At 44.4% G+C, this 20329-nt stretch overlaps 1 protein-coding gene across 6 annotated transcripts in view; it reads left to right on the top strand.

Annotated features, from left to right (window-relative positions):
- CACNA1E (calcium voltage-gated channel subunit alpha1 E) overlaps window positions 1-20329 on the top strand; it is a 675786-nt gene that overhangs the window by 500011 nt on the left and 155446 nt on the right. For 5 of the 6 annotated variants that reach the window (XM_086343500.1, XM_086343501.1, XM_086343503.1 and 2 more), the window contains one exon: window positions 7910-8013. In XM_086343500.1, the coding sequence (XP_086199626.1) occupies window positions 7910-8013 (104 nt within the window). Of the gene's footprint in view, window positions 1-7340; window positions 7488-7909; window positions 8014-20329 lie in introns of those variants that run through there. The other variant, XM_086343506.1, reaches the window with a different exon arrangement.

Raw genomic sequence — 20329 nt, 5'->3', positions numbered from 1 at the left:
CAGTGACAGGCGCTGGCAGTCCAGGCAAGAGGAGAAAGTGGCCGCTGGCCATCAAATCTGGGGGTCTGAAAAGGACCAGAATGCGTGGAAAGCCTTGATTACTAATCTCAGGCCCTTGGCTCAGCCAGATGCTGCCTTTGGAGCTTGTTTGTATGGGGAGGCTTAGCATATTTATTAAATACACTCAGGGGTCTGACACATAATGAAATACTTTGCCTCCAGGACTGACAGGTTCCGCCTCCCTGCTGGGTGGCAGCAGGTGGCTGAGTTTCACTCGGGCTCTCTGTCCTCACTCTTTCCACCTGCCCCCCCCCACCCCCCGACCCTGCTTTCTTGCCTGGGGTCTGAGAGATACAGCTCTTACCTTCTGGCTGCCAGGCCCTAGCCTTGGCGTTCTTCTTTATTGTGGCTCTGCCCTAGAAGGTGGTGATAGAGTGGGTAGGATTGCTATCAAGAGACCAAGTGAGATAATGGACAGTCAGGCATCCTCAAGAAGTTGACCCCATGTGGCTCTAGATTGTGGCCCCGTTACTTTGCTTGTCCAGACCTTAGTTACCTTCCTCCTCTGCCAAATGATGGATTGGGTAGTGTGTTCCTGTAATCTACTTAGATGGTGGCTAGAATTCCTGGTACACGTGGTCCACAGGCCTTACCTTGCTTAGTGGTCGTATGCTGTACATCATACTTCCTTTCCCTAAAATGTGACTGTGGTCAAGGGGCAGTGGCTCTGCCTTTAGAAACATCATCTACTATCCATCTGGGTGGCTCAGGGGCAGAGTGTTACTGCTTTGTGAGGTTGGTCAAACCCTGATGAGATAACGATTTAATGCCTTAAATCAGATTCCCTATAAACTGTCTCTGGGACAGAGATTTTTGTGGCAATGATTTTACTGATGGACTGCTTGCAGGGAGACCCCGAACTGGTAGGAGGGAAGGTGAATAGGTCAGGAGAAAATACTAGACAGAGATGTGGTTGTACACGTTTTAGCCTGAGTCTGATCCCCAAGGCAGCTCTGGAGTGAACTGCACCACAGAGGCTGTCCCATGCAGAGGGGAAGGGGCTGGGCCCGTGACATCCCCGCATCAGTGAGCTGTTGGTTCCAGGTCACGGCCCCCATGGATAGGCACAAACTCCCAGATGAGGAGGGTCTGTCAGCCGGGGGCCGATGTCTCAGGAGGATCCAGGTGTAAGCCATTAGCAGCCAAAACTCAGAGCTGCTGGGGACGCTGGTCCACCTGCTCTAAAGGAGACCACTGGGGACAGCACAGACTGCCACGTCCAGGCCAGTGAGAGCTCAGCAGGGAGAGGGTTCTTCCAAATGTAAGTCCCTGTGAGGGAATGTGGATGGCTCAGGACATTGAGAGAAATGTGAGATGTGATTTCTTAACTAGGCCAGTGTAACTGATGGGTATAGAAGTCAGGAGAACATTACATTTGAGGAGGAGATGGTTCCTAGGAAGGGATGTGAGGGAAGCCTGGTTTTATCTGGATGCTGGCTGCACAGTTATATACACTTTGAAAAAATCCACTAAGGATGGTGCCCTTATGATTTATGAATGTTTCAGTACAACATCCACCCAGGTGCCTGGGGGCTGCTGCTGCAAAGAGGCAGGAGTTCGGCATCAGCGTTCCCTGCCCTCATTTTTCTTCTCTTGTGTCCCCTACCTCTTGGCACTTCTTAATCTTTTTTTTTTTTTTTAATTGAAGTGTAGCTGATTTACAACATGTTAGTTTCAGGTCCACAACACAGCAGTTCGGTTACACACACACACATCTATCCATTCTTTTTCAGATTCTTTTTCCTTACAGGTTATCACAAAACATTGAATAGAGTTCCTTTTGCTATATAGTAGGTCCCTGTCAGTTATCTATTTTATATATTATTTTATATGTAATAGTGTGTATATGGTAATCTGAAGCTTCTAATTTATCCCACTATCCCCCTTTCCCCTTTGGTAAGCATAAGCTGGTTTATTATGACTGTGAGCACTTCTTAATTTAAACCTTCTCCTCCTCTCCCTTTCCCCTCCATGATAAACCTTTCCTCTGCCTTTCTAACCTCCGTTGCCTTTGCCAAGGTAGTTTCTTAGACTCATGTGATGCTTTACTCTGAAAGCTTCAGCAAATCCTTTGCTGACTTCCTGAACCAGATCAGACGCACCTGCAGGTCAGCTGCTGGTGTGGTCCTTCATCACCCTCCCCTCAGTTTAAAGTTGAACAGGCCGTGTGAGCTCACTTATTTAATGGGGGTCTCCCCATTATACTACTTCATGTGGATCAGGACCTGGTACTGTTCTGTCCATCATTCATCCCCAGTATCTAGGAGAGTATCTGTCGCACAGTATTAATACATGGTCCACACATTTGTCGTACAACACACGACTTCTGGTGCTGAAACGTGGACTTCAAGTCTCTTGGGATGAAAAGGAGGTGTTCACTTGGTGCTGGAATGAAGTGCAGGCCCAGAGGAGGCCAGCAAGCTGGCAGTGCTGGGTGCCCAGGTATCATACCATCAGGGAAGGTGGAATTGTGGAATTGTGGAATTTTCTTTGATCTCTGCCCCTTTCCTTTACTCCCCTCTTGCCCTCTCTGAATTTTCTCTCCCTGGTGTGGTCAGCAGAGGCCTTGGACTTTTTTTTTTGGCCTCACCATGTGGCATGCAAGATCTTAGTTCCCTGACAAGGGATTGAACTTGTGGTCCCTGCAGTGGAAGTGTGGCGTCTTCACCACTGGACCACCGGGGAAGTCCCCTTGGCCAGATGTTTTTGCTGAGATGAATGGCTTGGCCTCTTTGACAGCCCAGGACTGCTGCTGCAGCCATCCCTTGACTTGAGTTCAGTTGGTAATTCCAAAGGCCAGAGTCTCTCAGCCAGCAGTTCTCAATAGCAAGCCATTTTGGCCCCCTGGGATGTTTGGCAGTTCTGGAGCCACTTTGTGCTGCCACAACTGGGAAAAATGCTGTTGGCATCTAATAGGTAGAAACCAGGGATCCTGCAAACATAGTGCACAGCACAGCCGCCTCCTCCCCAACCCAGCCTGGACTCATCCAGCCCAAGATACTAGTGAGGCACTGGCCAAGAAACCCTGCTGGGGGCCAGGCTGGGGCTTGCCTGCTGGCGCCTCTAGCCTGGGAAGCAGGTGTATCCGAGAGACCTTTTTTTTTTCTCCTGAAAGGACCCGTTTTTCCCCTGAAAAAAACCCCATATTTTCCCAGTCCCAACTCATCAACCTCCCAACTCTGCAGCCATGTGTCATTCAGCCTCCCTGGTGGAAGCTGCTCTGTGAAAGGTGTGGCCGTCCAAGAGGAGGCTCTTCAGCCTGTTTTCCACAGAGCCCTGTGGAACCCTGATGGAGACCTGCTTCCAACTACGGAGGCTAGCCCTGCCTTCGGCCTTGCGCCAGGAAAACCATGGGATCCCCTGCCTCCTGCCATCCCATCCCATCTTTCTCCCCAGTCTGGCTTCTCCCACCCCTGCCCTCCACCATCTCCCCCATCCCCCGGAGATTAATGTGATAATTGCCATGTGTGCCTGTTTACCCAGGGAGTGGGTGGGCTCACCACCCCCAGTCAGGCAGGTTCCCAAAGGAACACATTCCCACCTGCTACCCGCTGAGCGCTCCCTGTGCAGGTGGGCCGCCACCCCCAGTGCTTTCTCTGTCTGTCATCACCCCCGCCCTGCACACGTGTGCATGTGTGTGTCACTCAGGGAAACGGGAGGTGAGAGAGATGGAGGCCGGCCAGCCTGTCGAGTCTAGGGGCTTGACTGGGTCAGTGGGAGGAGACTCAACATCTTAAATAAGAGGACATTGCTCCAAAGAAAAGCTCTCTTCGGTACTGCCTGCCACAGAGTAGGTGTTCCATGAATGGTGGGGAAGGAGGAGGCTGGAATGCACTGTCAAGCCTTCTTTTCAAGGAGGGGCTGGTTTATACTTTAGCTGCTCCACAATACTAGGCTGGGCAGGGAAGCTTCCACCGTGAGACTCGCCTGGAACCAGAAATGGGTGGACCGTGTTGGGAAAGGTCTTCTTTCTCTCAATCTTGCATGGAGTACTTAGGGTGACTGTTCGGTCCCTGAGGGAAGAATCGGTAGGGAGAATGAAGTGATGCTCCACACCCAAGGTGCTTGGGATCACAGAAGCTGGGTGGGTGGGGGAGGTGGGTACTGGGGGACAGAAGGGAAGGGGAGATGCTTCCTCTGACGTAGGCAGCCCCTCCGCTCTCCCACCGCCTGCTGTGCCACAGACAGGCATGCCCACCCCAAGAGGGAGCACAGTCACAACTCTGGAGCTGAACTGGCAACTTTGTGCTCGGTGCTCCTAACTCCCACCTCGTATGGTGTCAGGGCACTTGCTGCCTTCAGAGTTGTCAAGTACTTTTTTCTTCTTCCATCTCAAAAGATATTGCAGTAGTTGTCTCTCCTACACTGGACAATTTTAAGGTTGTAATAATGATGAATCAGAAAGAGATTGAAACTCTAATTAGCATCAGAAAGAACCTTGCCATTTTGGAGGAGGGAGGCGTGAAGTCCTAAGCTTGCCCACTTCCTGCTGAGGTTTGTTCCCTTGCCCTAGTGGACCTGTCATTGGTCCACTGACAAGCAGGGGAGGTGAGATTGTGAGGCCACCTGGACAGGAATGATGGGAGGGGAAGAGCTAAGAGGAAACGAGGGAGAGGAGGAAGGTGTAGCGAGGGTGCAGCGGGTCTATTAAAAGGTTTGTGAATAATCTAGGGGAGCTGTTGGGCTGCTTTCTCCAGAAGAACCTTTTAAGCTGTCAGTCATCCTTAATAAGCCCCTAGGGCATGGTGCTGGGGTCCTCCCAGATATTCATTTTCTCCTTCTCTTTTCTTTCTCCTCCTCTTCTCATCCCACAGACTCCAATACCATGGTGGATGACTTTTTCAAATGCAATTCAGATAAAGCTTGGGGAGAATATCAGAATGAATTTATTTTTGGCATATTTTAAACCCGAGAATCATTTTACTCAAATTGTGGTCATTTACTGGTTAGCTGAGCACCTATGTGTGCCAAACACTTTGTCAGGTGCCAGGTACAGAAATGAGTGGACAGTGAAGGCTCTTGCCTTAATGTAGGTTAAAGCAAAACCAAAACATTCTCACAACACACTGAGTATTTTAGAGAAGAGTTAGAAAGCATATCCCAGACTCTGGGCCTGTGAAGGGGAGTCCTTCTATCCCTGTATTTCATGGGCTGTATTGTCTGATATCTTAGTAGGTTTCTGTTGAAAAGGAGGTTTGTAATCAAGGAAGCATATGAAATGATGGAGGAAACAACTTGAATACTGTTTCTTTGGGGTGGGTCTTCTCTCAGGCTAATGCAAAAATAAAATCTGCTGTGTTTCCTGAGTTTCTTTGATTCAGAAGCTCATTTTCCTCCAAACATGTGAGCATCATACAGATCACTAGCTATAAGACCACAATTTGAAAATTATTCTTCACTCTGCAACATCTTTGGCAAATAGTTACCCGACTGAAATTGCTCTCACCATTCTCAAGATATAGCACAGTCACTCCTGGGACCAAAGAGAGCTTAAAAGCCACAATTTCATCATTGCTATTGCTGACACCAACTAATGCTTATTGGCACTTGAGCCCTGATTAGGGTACTAGGAGCAGACTGAGTTCTTGCTGCCAAAGAGTACTAAGGATGGGGGTGACTGTCTAAGCCAGAGTTGTTGAAAAGACACTTGCTCCTTGGAAGAAAAGTTATGACCAGCCTAGACAGCATATTAAAAAGCAGAGACATTACTTTGCCAACAAAGGACCATCTAGTCAAAGCTATGGTTTTTCCAGTAGTCATGTATGGACATGAGAGTTGGACTATAAAGAAAGCTTAGCACTGAAAAATTGATGCTTTTGAACTGTGGTATTGAAGAAGACTCTTGAGAGTCCCTTGGACTGCAAGGAGATCCTACCAGTCCATCCTAAAGGAAATCAGTCCTGAATATTCATTGGAAGGACTGATGCTGAAGCTGAAACTCCAATACTTTGGCCACCTGATGTGAAGATCTGACTCATTTGAAAAGACCCTGATGCTGGGAAAAATGGAAGGTGGGAGGAGAAGGGGATGACAAGGGATGAGATGTTTGGATGGCATCACCGACTTGCTGGACATGAGTTTGAGTGAACTCTGGGAGTTGGTGATGGACGGGGAGACCTGGCGTACTGCAGTCCATGGGGTTGCAAAGAGTCAGACACGACTGAGTAACTGAATTGAACTGATGTCTGTTCAAACCCCCTGTAGCCCTTGGCATCTAGTTCTTTTGCATCTTCCTTCTGATACCAGGAGTGGTTTCCTCTAAGGTCTGGCCCTCATCTTCTTTGTTTGCATTTGACTCACCAGACCTGTTAAACCAAAACACTGGCTCTTGAATACTGAAATTGGCAGGTCTCTGCTTCTGTTCATTTAGTTCAGAAGGTGTTTGTTTTTAACTCTTATTCTGCTTCATTTGCAAACATACCTCTTTCAATGGTGTAGGGGCAAGACCAAGAGACAAGTTTGGTGAAAGAGATTGCTTTAGAAGCTGTTTTTTAATGGAAAAATCTATTGTGCAGTGATAGTTGCCATCATCAGTGGGAGGCTGTATTTTATAGGCTGACATATTTGATTGGGAAGCAGAAGGAAAATGAGATAATTTGGGGGAAAAACAGAATGTCATAGAAGTCCACAGGAAGCAGGAAGATGATGAATCAAAATATGTTGGCAAAGTGAGAGAGAGAAAAAGGTACATCAGGGACAAGAAACACTTTGCCATAGAAATTCTGAGTTTGGATCTTCATTTTACTAATTTAGTGTGCAAATTTTAGGTATGGCATTTGATTTGGATGGCCTGGCCTTGTTTCTCCAGTGAATTGGGAATAAAATATCTTTCCATAAACTGTTGAGTTTCAAACAAGTATTAAAGTTTGTGTGTGAGAGAGTAGGATGGGATTGGGAGGGATTTCAAAGCCCTGTGTGTGCAAAATGTAGTTCAAGTGGACTAATTAGGGAGATTTGGGATTGATATCATGCGGAGAGAGAGTCAAGTTTAATTGAGAGATCCAAGTATTAGATAGGACTTTCAAAATGTTCCAAAACTGAACAGTTTCAAGATGCTTAATGAGAAATCCTACCAAGAGTTGATTTTTTTTTTTTTGGTGAGTTGGGGAGTTGACTGAGCCACGTGATATGATCCTCCCTCAACCCCTACCATTCAGAGGCCTGGCATCACACTTGTGGTATTAGAATCCAGAATGTAGATTTCCATGCGGGTTTTAGTTCACGATGTGTCAGCATTACAGAGAGAACAAGGGATCCCTTTTGAAATCTAGATTTATTCCTTGTTTTTCCAGAGCCTTCCCAGGGCCTGGCCTGGTCTAACTGTGTACGTTAGACCATGATGTGATGGAAGAAAGGAAGCCAGAGCCCGGGGTCAGGAGCTGAGCAGGACGTGGATAACACTCATCTCTCCCAAGCAACCTGTCAAGGTCTTCACCAGAATCCCTGGACTAAAATGATGGATGTACCTTGCCTCTGTCTTTTGAGAATTTGCCTAATTTAGAGTAGAAAGGCTTAGAACCTACATCACCACACACTATAACACTAGTGATTATTTGTGTGATCTTAGAAAAATATTTGACCTTTCTGGACTGTTATCCATTGGGTGAGGATGTTAGACCATTCAAATGCAGGATGTTGTGTCAGGGTGACATGGTGCCCCGCACAGTATACACGGGAAAATGAGTTAATCTACAATCACATCAAATCGGGAGTGAAGCAACGCATGTTTATCTGTATTGCACTGTGCTTATTGCATAACCCTAAGTGTGAAGCTGCGGAATGGAGGCCTTCACCTGGCAGATGGTTTTGATGAAGTATAATACTAAAGAACCATTTTTCTTTCTTTCAGACCAATGATGCCTTAGGAGCCACCTGGAATTGGCTGTACTTCATCCCCCTCATCATCATTGGATCCTTCTTTGTTCTCAACCTTGTCCTGGGAGTGCTTTCCGGGTAAGCCAGATGTTTCTCTCTTCTCTTCTTTCTGACTATAAACCTAATGCTCTGGACTTCTGACAAATTCGTTCGTGCAGCCCTCATTTACTGAGCAGCCGCTTTGGGCCAAAAGCTACCCTAGATGCTGGGAGTACAGCATTTTAATCATCTTTAGTATTCTTAGGAATTAAAAATCTTAAATTGGTACAACATTGAATATGATATGTAGTGAGAGTCCATTTATCCATCCTTTCATTGCATCATTCAAGAGAGACCATTTATGTCAAATGCTGTGCTGGTTGTTAGGCATATAATGTTTAATAAGATGCAGGCTTTATCCTCAAAAGGTTCTTACTCTATCTTGTATTGGGCATCAAATTTCATATTTGTGGCTTGAATTACTGTACATCAGTTAACAAACATTCAGTGTTCAATGCCATGATAAGCGTTACAAGGAGCGCATAAAGTTTAAGGCATGGTTTTTGGCCTTAAAAATCTTATGTTTTGCTGAAAAGACAACACCAACACTTGAAACAGTTAGGGAGCAGGAGTTTGTTTACTGGCTAATATAAGATATAGTTCATTTGGGGAAGAGACAAACCTATATAGTCTGAAGTTATCAGGAATGGTTTCATAAAGGATTGGGATTTTGCTTGGGATGCAAAATATGTAATAGAATAAGATAGAATACATGGGAATGAATATTCCAGAAAGGGGAGCACCATCCCATAAGCCAACACGAAGAAATGGGATTTGTTATGGAGAGTGAGAAGACTATGATGTGACCTAATTTAACCTGAGTGGAAATTTCACTTTGGGAATTGAAAGGAGAAAATAGAAGGGCAAAAGCAAGGTCGAAGAGGGTCTTCTATTTTCTGAGCAAAACTGAACATGATTTCTTGTCTGAATGGCAAATGTTCTTGAAATGGAAATTTATATAAAGTGGTGCTTCTGTTTAAGCATGGTGGATTGAACCAAGTTGGTCATCTCTTATACATCCACAAACACAGGAAATAAATTTTGAGAAGGACACGGTGACAGAGAGATTAGGAAAGGGTATGAAAACAAATGAGAGTTGCCAACAAAATGTTTGAAGATGGAGAGTAAATGATAACTAATCTAGTGGCATGAAAGCTGAGGCTCTGTTAACTACAATGAGGAATGCCGATAAAAAACGAGAGCCAAGAAAGGGTCAGGAATTGAAGCATCATGTAAAGCTGGGTTATCAGATCAGATCAGATCAGTTCAGTCGCTCAGTCGTGTCCGACTCTTTGCGACCCCATGAATCGCAGCACGCCAGGCCTCCCTGTCCATCACCAACTCCCGGAGTTCACTGAGACTCACGTCCATCGAGTCAGTGATGCCATCCAGCCATCTCATCCTCTGTCGTCCCCTTCTCCTCCTGCCCCCAATCCCTCCCAGCATCAGAGTCTTTTCCAATGAGTCAACTCTTCGCATGAGGTGGCCAAAGTACTGGAGTTTCAGCTTTAGCATTGTTCCTTCCAAAGAAATCCCAGGGCTGATCTCCTTCAGAATGGACTTATGGGGGATACTAAAACAAGATTTTTCATAAATCCTTGTAAGGAACATTAAGATATGTCCTCCCCTCAAACAAACAATGCTCACAGGTGCCTGCCCCAACCAACCCCACACCGCCCTGGTTAGAAGATTTCCTCTCTGTCAAGGCTGAATCAGAAAAGCTTGGATTTGTGGACACACAGGAAATGACCGACTTGGTTCAATCCACCATGTTTAAACAGAGTTTAATATTAGAATGGGGTTGATCAAGAGAAAACAGTGAAACAGGAGTATTATATGAAAGTCCACAAACTGGGTTTCATGTTTCCAGCCCAATTCTATTGCTTCGCTGTCAGAACTGTAGCAGTCTGGGGAAGGAGGGGGAGAGGATTTCACAGCAGTCCTCTGTGGAAAACCATCCATCTGAAGAGAAAAGACCTCTGTGTCCTGATATTTGACGGTGACCAGAAAAATGGTCTGACCCATCACTTTTGGTGAGGTCCACTTATTAGTTTCCTTTGGCCACCCCAACAAATTATCACAAACCAGGTGGTTTAAAAGAGTGAGAGAAATTGTCTCATAGTTTTGGAGGTTAGAGGGCCAAAATCTGGCAGGGTGATGCTACCTCCAAGGGATCTTGGGGAGAATTTCTTTCCTTCTTCCAGCCTCTGTTGGCCCCAGGCATTCCTAGGCTTGTGACTATATCACTCCAGTCTCTGCCTCTGTGGCTGCATTGCTTCCTATTCTGTCTAAAATCTCCTTCTGTCTGTCTCTTATGAGGACACTTGTTGTTGGATTTAGTGTCATCTGGATGATTCAGGATGACCTCTTCATCTCCAGATCCTTAATTACATTACCTTTTTCCAAATAAGGGAGCATTCACAGATTCTAGGAATTAGAATGTGGACACATCTTTGGGAGAGGCAAGGACCAGTCAAACCACTACACTCCCCCATTCTATAAGGCCCAACCATTCATAGGAGCTTCCAACAAGCCTTTTGTATCTTGATCTTAAATTAGGGGTCATCAGCATTCAAAGAAAAGGTCCAACACAAAGACAAATCAAAGGAAACTATTAGCAAGGTGAAAAGGCAGCCTTCAGAATGGGAGAAAATAATAGCAAATGAAGCAACCGACAAACAACTAATCTCAAAAATATACAAGCAACTCCTACAGCTCAACTCCAGAAAAATAAACGACCCAATCAAAAAATGGGCCAAAGATCTAAATAGACATTTCTCCAAAGAAGACATACAGATGGCTAACAAACACTTGAAAAGATGCTCAACATCACTCTTTATCAGAGAAATGCAAATCAAAACCACTATGAGGTACCATTTCACACCAGTCAGAATGGCTGCGATCCAAAAGTCTACAAATAATAAATGCTGGAGAGGGTGTGGAGAAAAGGGAACCCTCTTACACTGTTGGTGGGAATGCAAACTAGTACAGCCACTATGGAGAACAGTGTGGAGATTCCTTAAAAAACTGGAAATAGAACTGCCTTATGATCCAGCAATCCCACTGCTGGGCATACACACTGAGGAAACCAGAAGGGAAAGAGACACGTGTACCCCAATGTTCATCGCAGCACTGTTTATAATAGCCAGGACATGGAAGCAACCTAGATGTCCATCAGCAGATGAATGGATAAGAAAGCTGTGGTACATATACACAATGGAGTATTACTCAGCCATTAAAAAGAATACATTTGAATCAGTTCTAATGAGGTGGATGAAACTGGAGCCTATTATACAGAGTGAAGTAAGCCAGAAGGAAAAACATAAATACAGTATACTAACGCATATATATGGAATTTAGAAAGATGGTAACGATAACCCTGTATACGAGACAGCAAAAGAGACACTGATGTATAGAACAGTCTTATGGACTCTGTGGGAGAGGGTGGGAAGATTTGGGAGAATGGCATTGAAACATGTGAAATGTCATGTATGAAACGAGATGCCAGTCCAGGTTCAGTGCACGATGCTGGATGCTTGGGGCTGGTGCGCTGGGAAGGCCCAGGGGGATGGTATGGGGAGGGGGGAGGGAGGAGGGTTCAGGATGGGGAGCATGTGTATATCTGAAATTAAAAAAAAGAAAAAAAGAAAAAATAATAAATAAATAAATACAGAAAATTTTAAAGATAAAAATAAAGGCTAAAAGAAAATAATGTCACCTATTAAAAAAAAAAAAAAGAATGAAGTAGTTATTCTGGGATAGAGGAATCTCCCAGAAATACTATTTAGTTGCAGGGGACAGATATGGACAAGTCTGTATAGTTTGATCCTTTTACAATAAAAATACATATACATCTGTTGTATAAAAAAAAAATAATAATAATAAATAGGTAGAAGGAACTTGAGGGAATATGAATAATGAAGGGAGCAGAAGGTAATTTTTTAAAAGCATAATTGACATCAGCAGAGATAGAAGAGATTATCTACAAGATAGTTGATTGCTATGAAAAAGAACACTGAGCAGTTAAGAGCATTTGGAAATTAAAATAATTAATGTAAAACTTATATTAATGTACAATGAATTAATGTAAAAGTATAAAAATGTAATAAACAGTAAATGGTAGGACTATAAAGTTGAAATCACACAGAAAGTAGAACAAAAATAAGAAAATCAAAGATTTGTTTCAACGTTGAACTAATAAAAATTCCATAAAGAAAATAGGGAAATGGATAGAAAAAAATTACTATCTAAAAAAAAATACTAAAAATGTTCTTAGAACTAGTAAACTCACATTGCCAAATTTAAAACATCTGATGATACATGTGCAAAGATATTCTTTCTATCATTAGGTTTTTATAGTGCAGACTTAGCGAAAATCTGGGTATCCATAACTAAGAGAGCAGTTAGCTGTCTCTTGGATGCAGACCATGACATATTATGTGGCAGTTAGGAGCAACAAAGACCATGTACACAATGAAAGCAGAGTTTAGTGAAAACAAGATGGAAACAGTATAGTATCATCCACATAAATTAAAAATGTGCACAGTTTGTAAAAATTCATTAAAAAGTATACACTGAATATAATGTAACAGTTATTTATATGGCAAGGAAATAGGAGGTGGGCATGGAGATAACTGAGAACAGATGAATTAATAAGAAAAATGCCCACTGATAACTCAACACAATGAAAGAGAAAAGACCACACCAAGATAACATGACATTTCAGAGCATCTGAGTAAGATAATATTCTGTAAGCTTCTGGTGATTATTAAGGGGATGAATTTTATTTATACAGAATCTTGGAGTTAGGATGGCTTTGGATTTCTTAATGATATTGAAAGTTAGGAACCAATAGAAAACCTCCTAAAACTTTCTGAAGGAAAAAAATTTCCAAGATAGAATTCCATACCTAGCGAAAATAGCAATTATTTGTGAGGATGAAATTGCAATATTTTGAGACACTCTTTCTGAAGAAGCTACTGGAGAATGTGAGTCGCTAAAAATAAGGAATTCATTGAAGAGGGAAAAGGACATGTGACTTATGGAAACAAGAGATTCATTGGAGAGGAAGAAAGTTTTCCAGGATAATGATGAAGGGAAGTCTAGGATGCTAACTGTCTGAAAGTCTAGGGAACACCAAGTTCAGACTTGAGTAGGATGACAGAAGGCTGTAAAAATGATATCTTTAAGAAAAAATGGAATTAATAATTCCCAATATGTATTAGTATAGTTAGAAGAGTTTAATGTTTTTTCCAAAACTATATATATGTGAATATATAGATATTTGTATGTATTTTCACACACATACATCAATCTAAGCAAAGAATTCCACAGAATACAGAAGTGTTATCACCAAAGGAAATAAGCAAAGTAGGTACTCCATACAGCTCAACTGTCAGTCAGATGTGGATTGTTCACACTGGATTTTGAGATAACCCCTATGGTGCTATGGTTGCCTTGAGAGCATAGGAGAGAATAAGTAGGGGGAGGAGAAGGGAATGTCAGAGACTAAAATCTTAGGTTCCACAGTGGGAAAGTCCTTAAGCAATACCTAAAACTGAAAGATAAAGAAACAGCAGTTGTATAATATTTAGAAAATTGGAAATGAGTACTAGAAGAAGCAGGTAAAAGAATTACAAGTGGTTGCCTATGGGGCATCAGATTCAGGGGTGAGAAAGGGTGAGGCTGTGGGCTGCTGGTTTTTCACTATAAGCTTTAAAAAATATTTGACCTTAAAGCACAACATGCATCACTTTGAAAAAAATAGAAATTAAATTTTATAATGATTGCACACCCACAAAAAGTATAGGACAAAAGGTGTGTATAAGACATGGACCTGAGAAAGAGACCAATCTCTCTTCCCCAGGAAGAGGATTGGCCTGGGGAGAGACCAGATACAGGAAGATTAAGAGAAAACTCTGATGTATTAGTCAACTTTGTAGTACTAAGAGCCTTGGGTGACTTGTGAAATGGTTATGAAGGAAAAACAGCAGACAGTATGAAGAAGTTCTTAATAGTGTGTGTCTGGAGTGGAGAGTCACAGATGTAATAGGATTTCTTAAGTAGGTGCTCATTCAGTGAGCATTCATTGACAGCCTTTATGCTCAATAGGTAATTATTTCCACATATCCTGTAGCTGCAACTCAACTACTCTATTTCAATGGCTGCCCAGGATGGGTCTGACCATAGACTTCTTTCTTCTTGTATTTCTACTGAGGGGATAATCTCCCATTTGTATAATCTTATCTGCTACATTTTGTTCTTACTTATTTCCTAAGTGTGTCCATGTTTTAGTTGGAAAGATTCAAGTCAGATTCTCACTTTTGAATAACAAGTCAGTGATGTTCCAGATAAAGTTCCACTTTGGGTTGGGAATGTGTCTTAACAGAGCTGGAAAGGGAAAGAACACTGGCACAGAAAGATAATCCTGTGTCTGACTGTGTCCGCTCTGATGCACTAGCTCTAGTTTGGAATTGCCTCTTTGAATTCTACATATGTATCCTGGTTGGAAGGTGCCGGGGTCCAGCCCCGGTGGATTCAGAGGATTCGAAGGGGAGACGGCTTTGGCGATCAGGAGACAATAGCTTGATTAAGTATTAATTAGAGATATAAAGAGTGATTAAATAGGGATAGCTCAGTGAGAAAATTCAGTGAGGAAAAGAGGCTGAATAACTTGGTTTACGTGGAAAGCCAATAAAATTCCAAGACAAGGAATTTGCGTCACCTACGTAGGCCGCAGGCGTCCTCCTGTTCTCCCGAAGGAGAGGAGACACTAAGGCCTCCCCAGTCAGATCTTAGAAGCCCAGGCAAAATTAGTAGGCTTGACGAGCCTCCACGCTCCAGATGGGAATTCAGCCAGAAGGTGAGAGAAAGAACAACATGGGGAGACCAAGCTTCGGTGAACAAGGCCCGCACTTTATTTTCCAAAGTAGTTTTTATACCTTAAGTTGTGCATAGAGGATAATGGGGGAAGGGGTGGAGTCATGCAAGGACAGCAGTCCTTGATCCCTATTGAAGCCAGGCTTTCAAACTTATCATATGCAAAAGTTTAGGTGATTAACATCATCTTCTGGCCAGGAGGCCTGTTAACATTTTATGACCCTTTCTTCAGAAAACTTATTTTTCTCTAAAGGTGATTATTCTAAAGTCAGGTGCCACCCTCCAAAAGCATTAGATAAAGTTGCATTCCTATAGGGCAAAGGTGTGGTGGGCTATAACAAGAAAAGAATTAACTCAAGGGTCCAAGGTTACAAACATTAAAGCTATTACTTAAATTCCTATATACCAATTATATTAATCAATACATTCCCAGGGACACAGTAGGTAAGGGATATGGAAACTTAGCAGCAAACATTGGCCCAACAACTGAAAAACCCTTCACCAATACAATTTCTAATCAATCTTTTAACTTCTCAAAGGAATCTGTATTTAGACAGTTTTAGAACATCTCAGGAGAAGGAAATGGCAACCCACTCCAGTACTCTTGCCTGGAGAATCCCAGGGACGGGGAAGTCTGGTGGGCTGCCGTCTATGGGGTCTCACAGAGTCGGACACGACTGAAGCGGCTTAGCAGCAGCAGCAGCAGCAGAACATCTCATGCCTCTCACGGTTGGGAGGCTCTGAACAAACACATGTGGCCAGAAGAACCTGTTCAGGCAGGCTAGAGAACTCCCAAAGGAGTTTGTGAACTAAAACACTCTTGTCACGCCAAGGAACTTTATTAACTGGAGCTGTAAGTTAACTGTTTTTCAGAGAGAGAGATGGTGGTGGGGGACAGCCCCCCATAAAGTCAGAGGTGTAGGTGAGAGCACAAAGCAGTAAAGTAGGCAGACTCTGGTTTTGGGGGTAGATGCTCGGGAATTTCCAGGGGGACTCCTGAGGCTTGATCCCGCCTTTGCGTATGCCGAGCCTCCTTCCTCATGACCTTTGCCACAGGCGGAGTTCTTCACGCTGGCTCCTGGCACGAAAGCATGGTAGGTTGGGAGAAGCGCAAGCTTTGGCACCTGACAGTCATGTTGTTTAGTTACTAAGTTGTGTCCGACTCTGCAACCCCATGGACTGCAGCACGCCAGGCTTCCCTGTCCTTCACCATCTCCCAGACGTTGCTCAAACTCATGTCCATTGAGTCGATGATGCTATCCAACCATCTCATCCTCTGTTGTCCCCTTCTCCTCCTGCCCTCAATCTTTCCCAGCATCAAGGTCTTTTCCAGTGAATTAGCTCTTTGCATCAGGTGGCTGAAGTATTGGAGCTTCAGCCTCAGTCCTTGCAATGAATATTCAGTGTTGATTTCCTTTAGGGTTGACTGGTTTGGTCTCCCTTGCTGTCCAAGGGTCTCTAAAGGGCCGTCTCCACCACTGCAGTTTGAAAGCACCGGTTCTTTGGTGCTCAGCTTTCTTTATGGTCCAACTCACACATCCATACATGGCTACTGGAAAAATCATAGCTTTGACTCTGTGGACCTTTGTTGGCAAAGTGATGTCTCTGCTTTTAAATATGTGGTCTAGGTTTGTCATGGTTTTTTCTTCCATGGGTGAAATCCTAACCCTGCTGCTTATTAGTGTTGTGCATTTGGACATGTTACTCTGGGCCTGCTTCCTCCCCTGTGAAATGGGATAGCAATATCGCTCTCCCAGGCTGAGGCCTAAGTGTGGCATGGAGTAGCCGTCAGCTCTTACCCTCTCTGATAATATTGATGCTCATTTTCTCTCACTGTTAGCTGCAGGTGGCTATCATCCAAGTAGCAGCCTATGATACTGGGCTTGAACCCACTGTGAGACTATGAGCTCCTCTCAGACCAGAAGGCGGCCTCCTCAGGTTGGGAGATGAAACAGAAGTAGCATGGGACGTACCTCCTTAGCACTTCTGGAGAAGGTTAGGAAGTGACAGCAGCAGCTGGGAACAGCTGGTGTGAAGAAATGCTGACATTTAAAAGAGTGTTAACAATAGGGGCCTTATGGGCTGGAGCTGGAATAGCTCTGTCCTGGTTTCTTTTTCTCCTTCTGATGCTCAACACCTATGTGGTTTCACTGGTGTGTCTACAGACAGTTCAGCAGCAGCTAGTTCCATGTACAGGGTGGTGGGGGTGTGGGCTCTGTCTCTTGCTTTGTCTGGTTCTCACATGCCCTTGAATGGGGATGTAGGTGTTCTGCTTGGAGTAAGGGGTTGGTTGGGAGTTACATGTATAAACCAGGGAGAAGCTCTGAAGGTTTTGTCTCTGGGGCATATGTTCCCCATGACCTGCAGGCAGTGTAATGTTATGCCCCGAGGCTTCCTAAAGCAGAAAAAGAGCTATGGAAGGAGGAGCCCCTGTCAGGCAAATGAAAAGAGTCTGGTAAGGGAGGGCAGGTAGCCCACACGAGTGCTCATGGCCCACCAGGTGTGAAAGTGACTGTGGCACCCATCCTAGAGGCACGGGCCTAGGTGGGTAGAGGGCTCAGAGGTATGTCTGAGAGTCTCAGTGTATTTAAACAGGAACTGTGGATAGAAGGACAAGATGGATACTTGTCACATTTGTACTTGTCTCAGAGGAAATGGGATTTGATGAAAACTATTAGCTTAGGCTTGAAGAGAAGCAGAGCTTCCTGTCTCCATGGAAACGAACCAGGGCTGCAGAAGCATGTCCTGAGGTGCAGTCAGGGGTGACAGGGCAGAAGGCTCATGCAAACAGAAAGTGACCCTTATCCCATCACCTCTACCCTCTGCTCCCAGGGTTTCTGGAGAGAGGGAGAGAGTCTTGGGGGAGCCATTGTGGTGTCTCCAAACCAGGGCAGGGATAGCCAAGCCAGGAACTGCTGACACATGCATATACAGGGAGCGTGTGTATAAAGTATGGCATAGTTTTCAGAGCACCTTTGCTTCCGTGCTCTTATTTGTTCCTTGTAACAGCTATGTGCAGTAGATAGATACTTTTTATTTATTTATTTACAGATGGAAAGAAGAGGGTTTAGAGGTTCTGAGCCCCAACTAGTTACTGGCAGAGGTATGGTCAGAGGTTGTAATTTCCCACCTGTGGTTAGAGACTTGTTCTGATACACCTACGCCACGTGGCCCATATCCAGGAATATGAGCTCCCAACATGGCACAACTAGAGAAAGCCAGCCAGTGGTTAACATAGAATAGCATCCTGACCATACAGATGTTGGTGCCAGTTTTAAGCTGTCTATACATTGATGCACATACTTATTCACACACATTGGTCTTCATATACGCAATGTGACCTGGAACATAGAAAGTCCCTTGGACTGCAAGGAGATCCAACCAGTCCATCCTAAAGGAAATCAGTCCTGAATATTCACTGGAAGAACTGGTTCTGAAGATAAAACTCCAATACTTTGGCCACCTGATGCAAAGAACTGACTCACTGAAAAAGACTCTGATGCTGGGAAGGATTGAAGGCAGGAGGAGAAGGGGACAACAGAGGATGAGATGGTTAGATGACATCACCGGCGCGATGGACATGAGTTTGAGTAGGCTCCAGTAGTTGGTGATGGTCAGGGAAGCTTGGCGTGCTGCGGTCCGTGGGGTCACAAAGAGTTGGACATGGCTAAGTGACTGAACTGACTGACATACAAGATAGAGGATGCTAAGACCTGCTGTCCAGGTTCTTTTACCCTCAGGTCTGGTAGGAAGTGGTGGACTCTCTGTATATGAGGAGGGATTCCTCTGGTTGTATCTCTTGAGTGAGTGGAGTGGCTCTTGTTACTGGTGAGATAACTGTCACCAGTTAACTGGTGAAGTTTGTCTTGCCACTAACTCATTTGCTGGATAGCTTTGATAAGTTCAGGGCAATTCAACAAAAGCTGATTGTATGGCTACTGTGCTTAAGACAGTGTACTAGACACTGAGGTTGAAGTGAAGTTGCTCAGTCGTGTCCAGCTCTTTGCAACCCCATGGACTGTAGCCTACCAGGCTCCTCAGTTCATGCGATTTTCCAGGCAAGAATACTGGAGTGGGTTGCCATTTCCTTCTCCAGAAGGAAATCTCAGACACTGAGATTACAAAGATGAATAAAATAAAAAGATTGTAGATTAGTTAAGGAAATCATTCAAAATTACATGTAATGGTGTCTAAATTCAATAGATCCAGAATTCTGGCCCTATCAAAAGTTTGATTCATGTGTTGTATATTTCGGGCACCTACTATCTTGCAAGGCATTGTTGAGTGTACAAAGGTGAATAGGACCTATCCACAAGGAAAAGGCTAAAGAATGTATCTTCAGTATTAAACCTTGGATCTCCTGAGCGACCTGCCATTTCTTCCCTCTGTATGTTAGGAGTTGGCACCTAAGTATTTCTCAGGCCTGACTTGAGGTAGGAGTAGCTGGTGGTCTTAGGAAGGAAGTTATTCTTGTCCAGCTCAGTGGCTCGGATGAACACGCAACTGCTCATCTTGGAGTTGGTGGGTATTAGTTTGGCCTGTGTGTCATGTTCCAGAGGCAAGCTGACATCAGAGGAGACTGGCTAAGATGCACCTGTGCAGGAACCATAGGGTAATTCTCCTTCCAGGATTCTGACCCTGGAATCCCTGGGAGAAACTCAGCAAGCAGTTCCTGGGTGCTCGCTCCACGTCTCTTGCTGCTCGGGGCTGGGAATGAGATCAAACAGGGACAGGGAGCTGCTGTCCTCAAGGAGCTTGTAGTCTATGTAGAGAGATAGCATAGGTGAATATTTATATTCGATGGGGGCAAGGATCGGGCAGGGCCACTTGAAGAAGCTGAGACTGACACACTCTTTGAAGAATGAGTAATGGCCAGCCAGAAGAAGGGAGAAGAGCTTTCCATCAGGTTGGCTGTCAGGAACGTGTAAGAGGCTGTTCTGAGACTCTCTAGTGAAACACATTGAGGGGGATGTAGAGGAGGTGAAACTAGAGGTGAGAGGTTCATCGTGAGGGGCTCCTCCTATGGGCTAAGCTAAACCTGAGTTCTGACCTGACCCCTGGAGCTCATGATGCAGGGTTGGTTCTCAAGCTTTAGGCAAGGAAGACAACTAGTTTGCATTTGAAGGTGATTGCCCTGGAGGAGTGAGATTGGAGACAGAGAGGCATCTTTGGAGTGACAGTTGAAGAAAGAAGCAGTGAAACAGTGAGGCAGCAGAGAGTGCAGTGGAGTAGTGATGGAGAAGGTGGACCAGATCCAGGAGATGTTGGTGGGATGGGATCTGCATGACTTGGTGACTGTATGAGTGTGTCTGAGTGTACTGGGGGTGGAAATAAGAGGGAAGTCTCTTGGACTGCTTCTAGTATCTTCCTTCTTCTTCTTTTTTTTTTGGTTGTACTTGGGTCTTCGTTGCTGCGTGGGCTTTTCTCTAGTTGTGGTGAGCTGGGGCTACTCTAGTTGTGGTGCGTGGGCTTCTCA

The sequence above is a fragment of the Bos grunniens genome, chromosome 16 (assembly GCF_055505025.1).
Source record: "Bos grunniens cultivar Pamir isolate PY7600 chromosome 16, Bosgru_T2T1.0, whole genome shotgun sequence".
Lineage (NCBI taxonomy): Eukaryota > Metazoa > Chordata > Mammalia > Artiodactyla > Bovidae > Bos > Bos grunniens.
The sequence above is the reverse complement of the archived record's forward strand: the minus strand, read 5'-3'. Positions and strand labels throughout refer to the sequence as shown.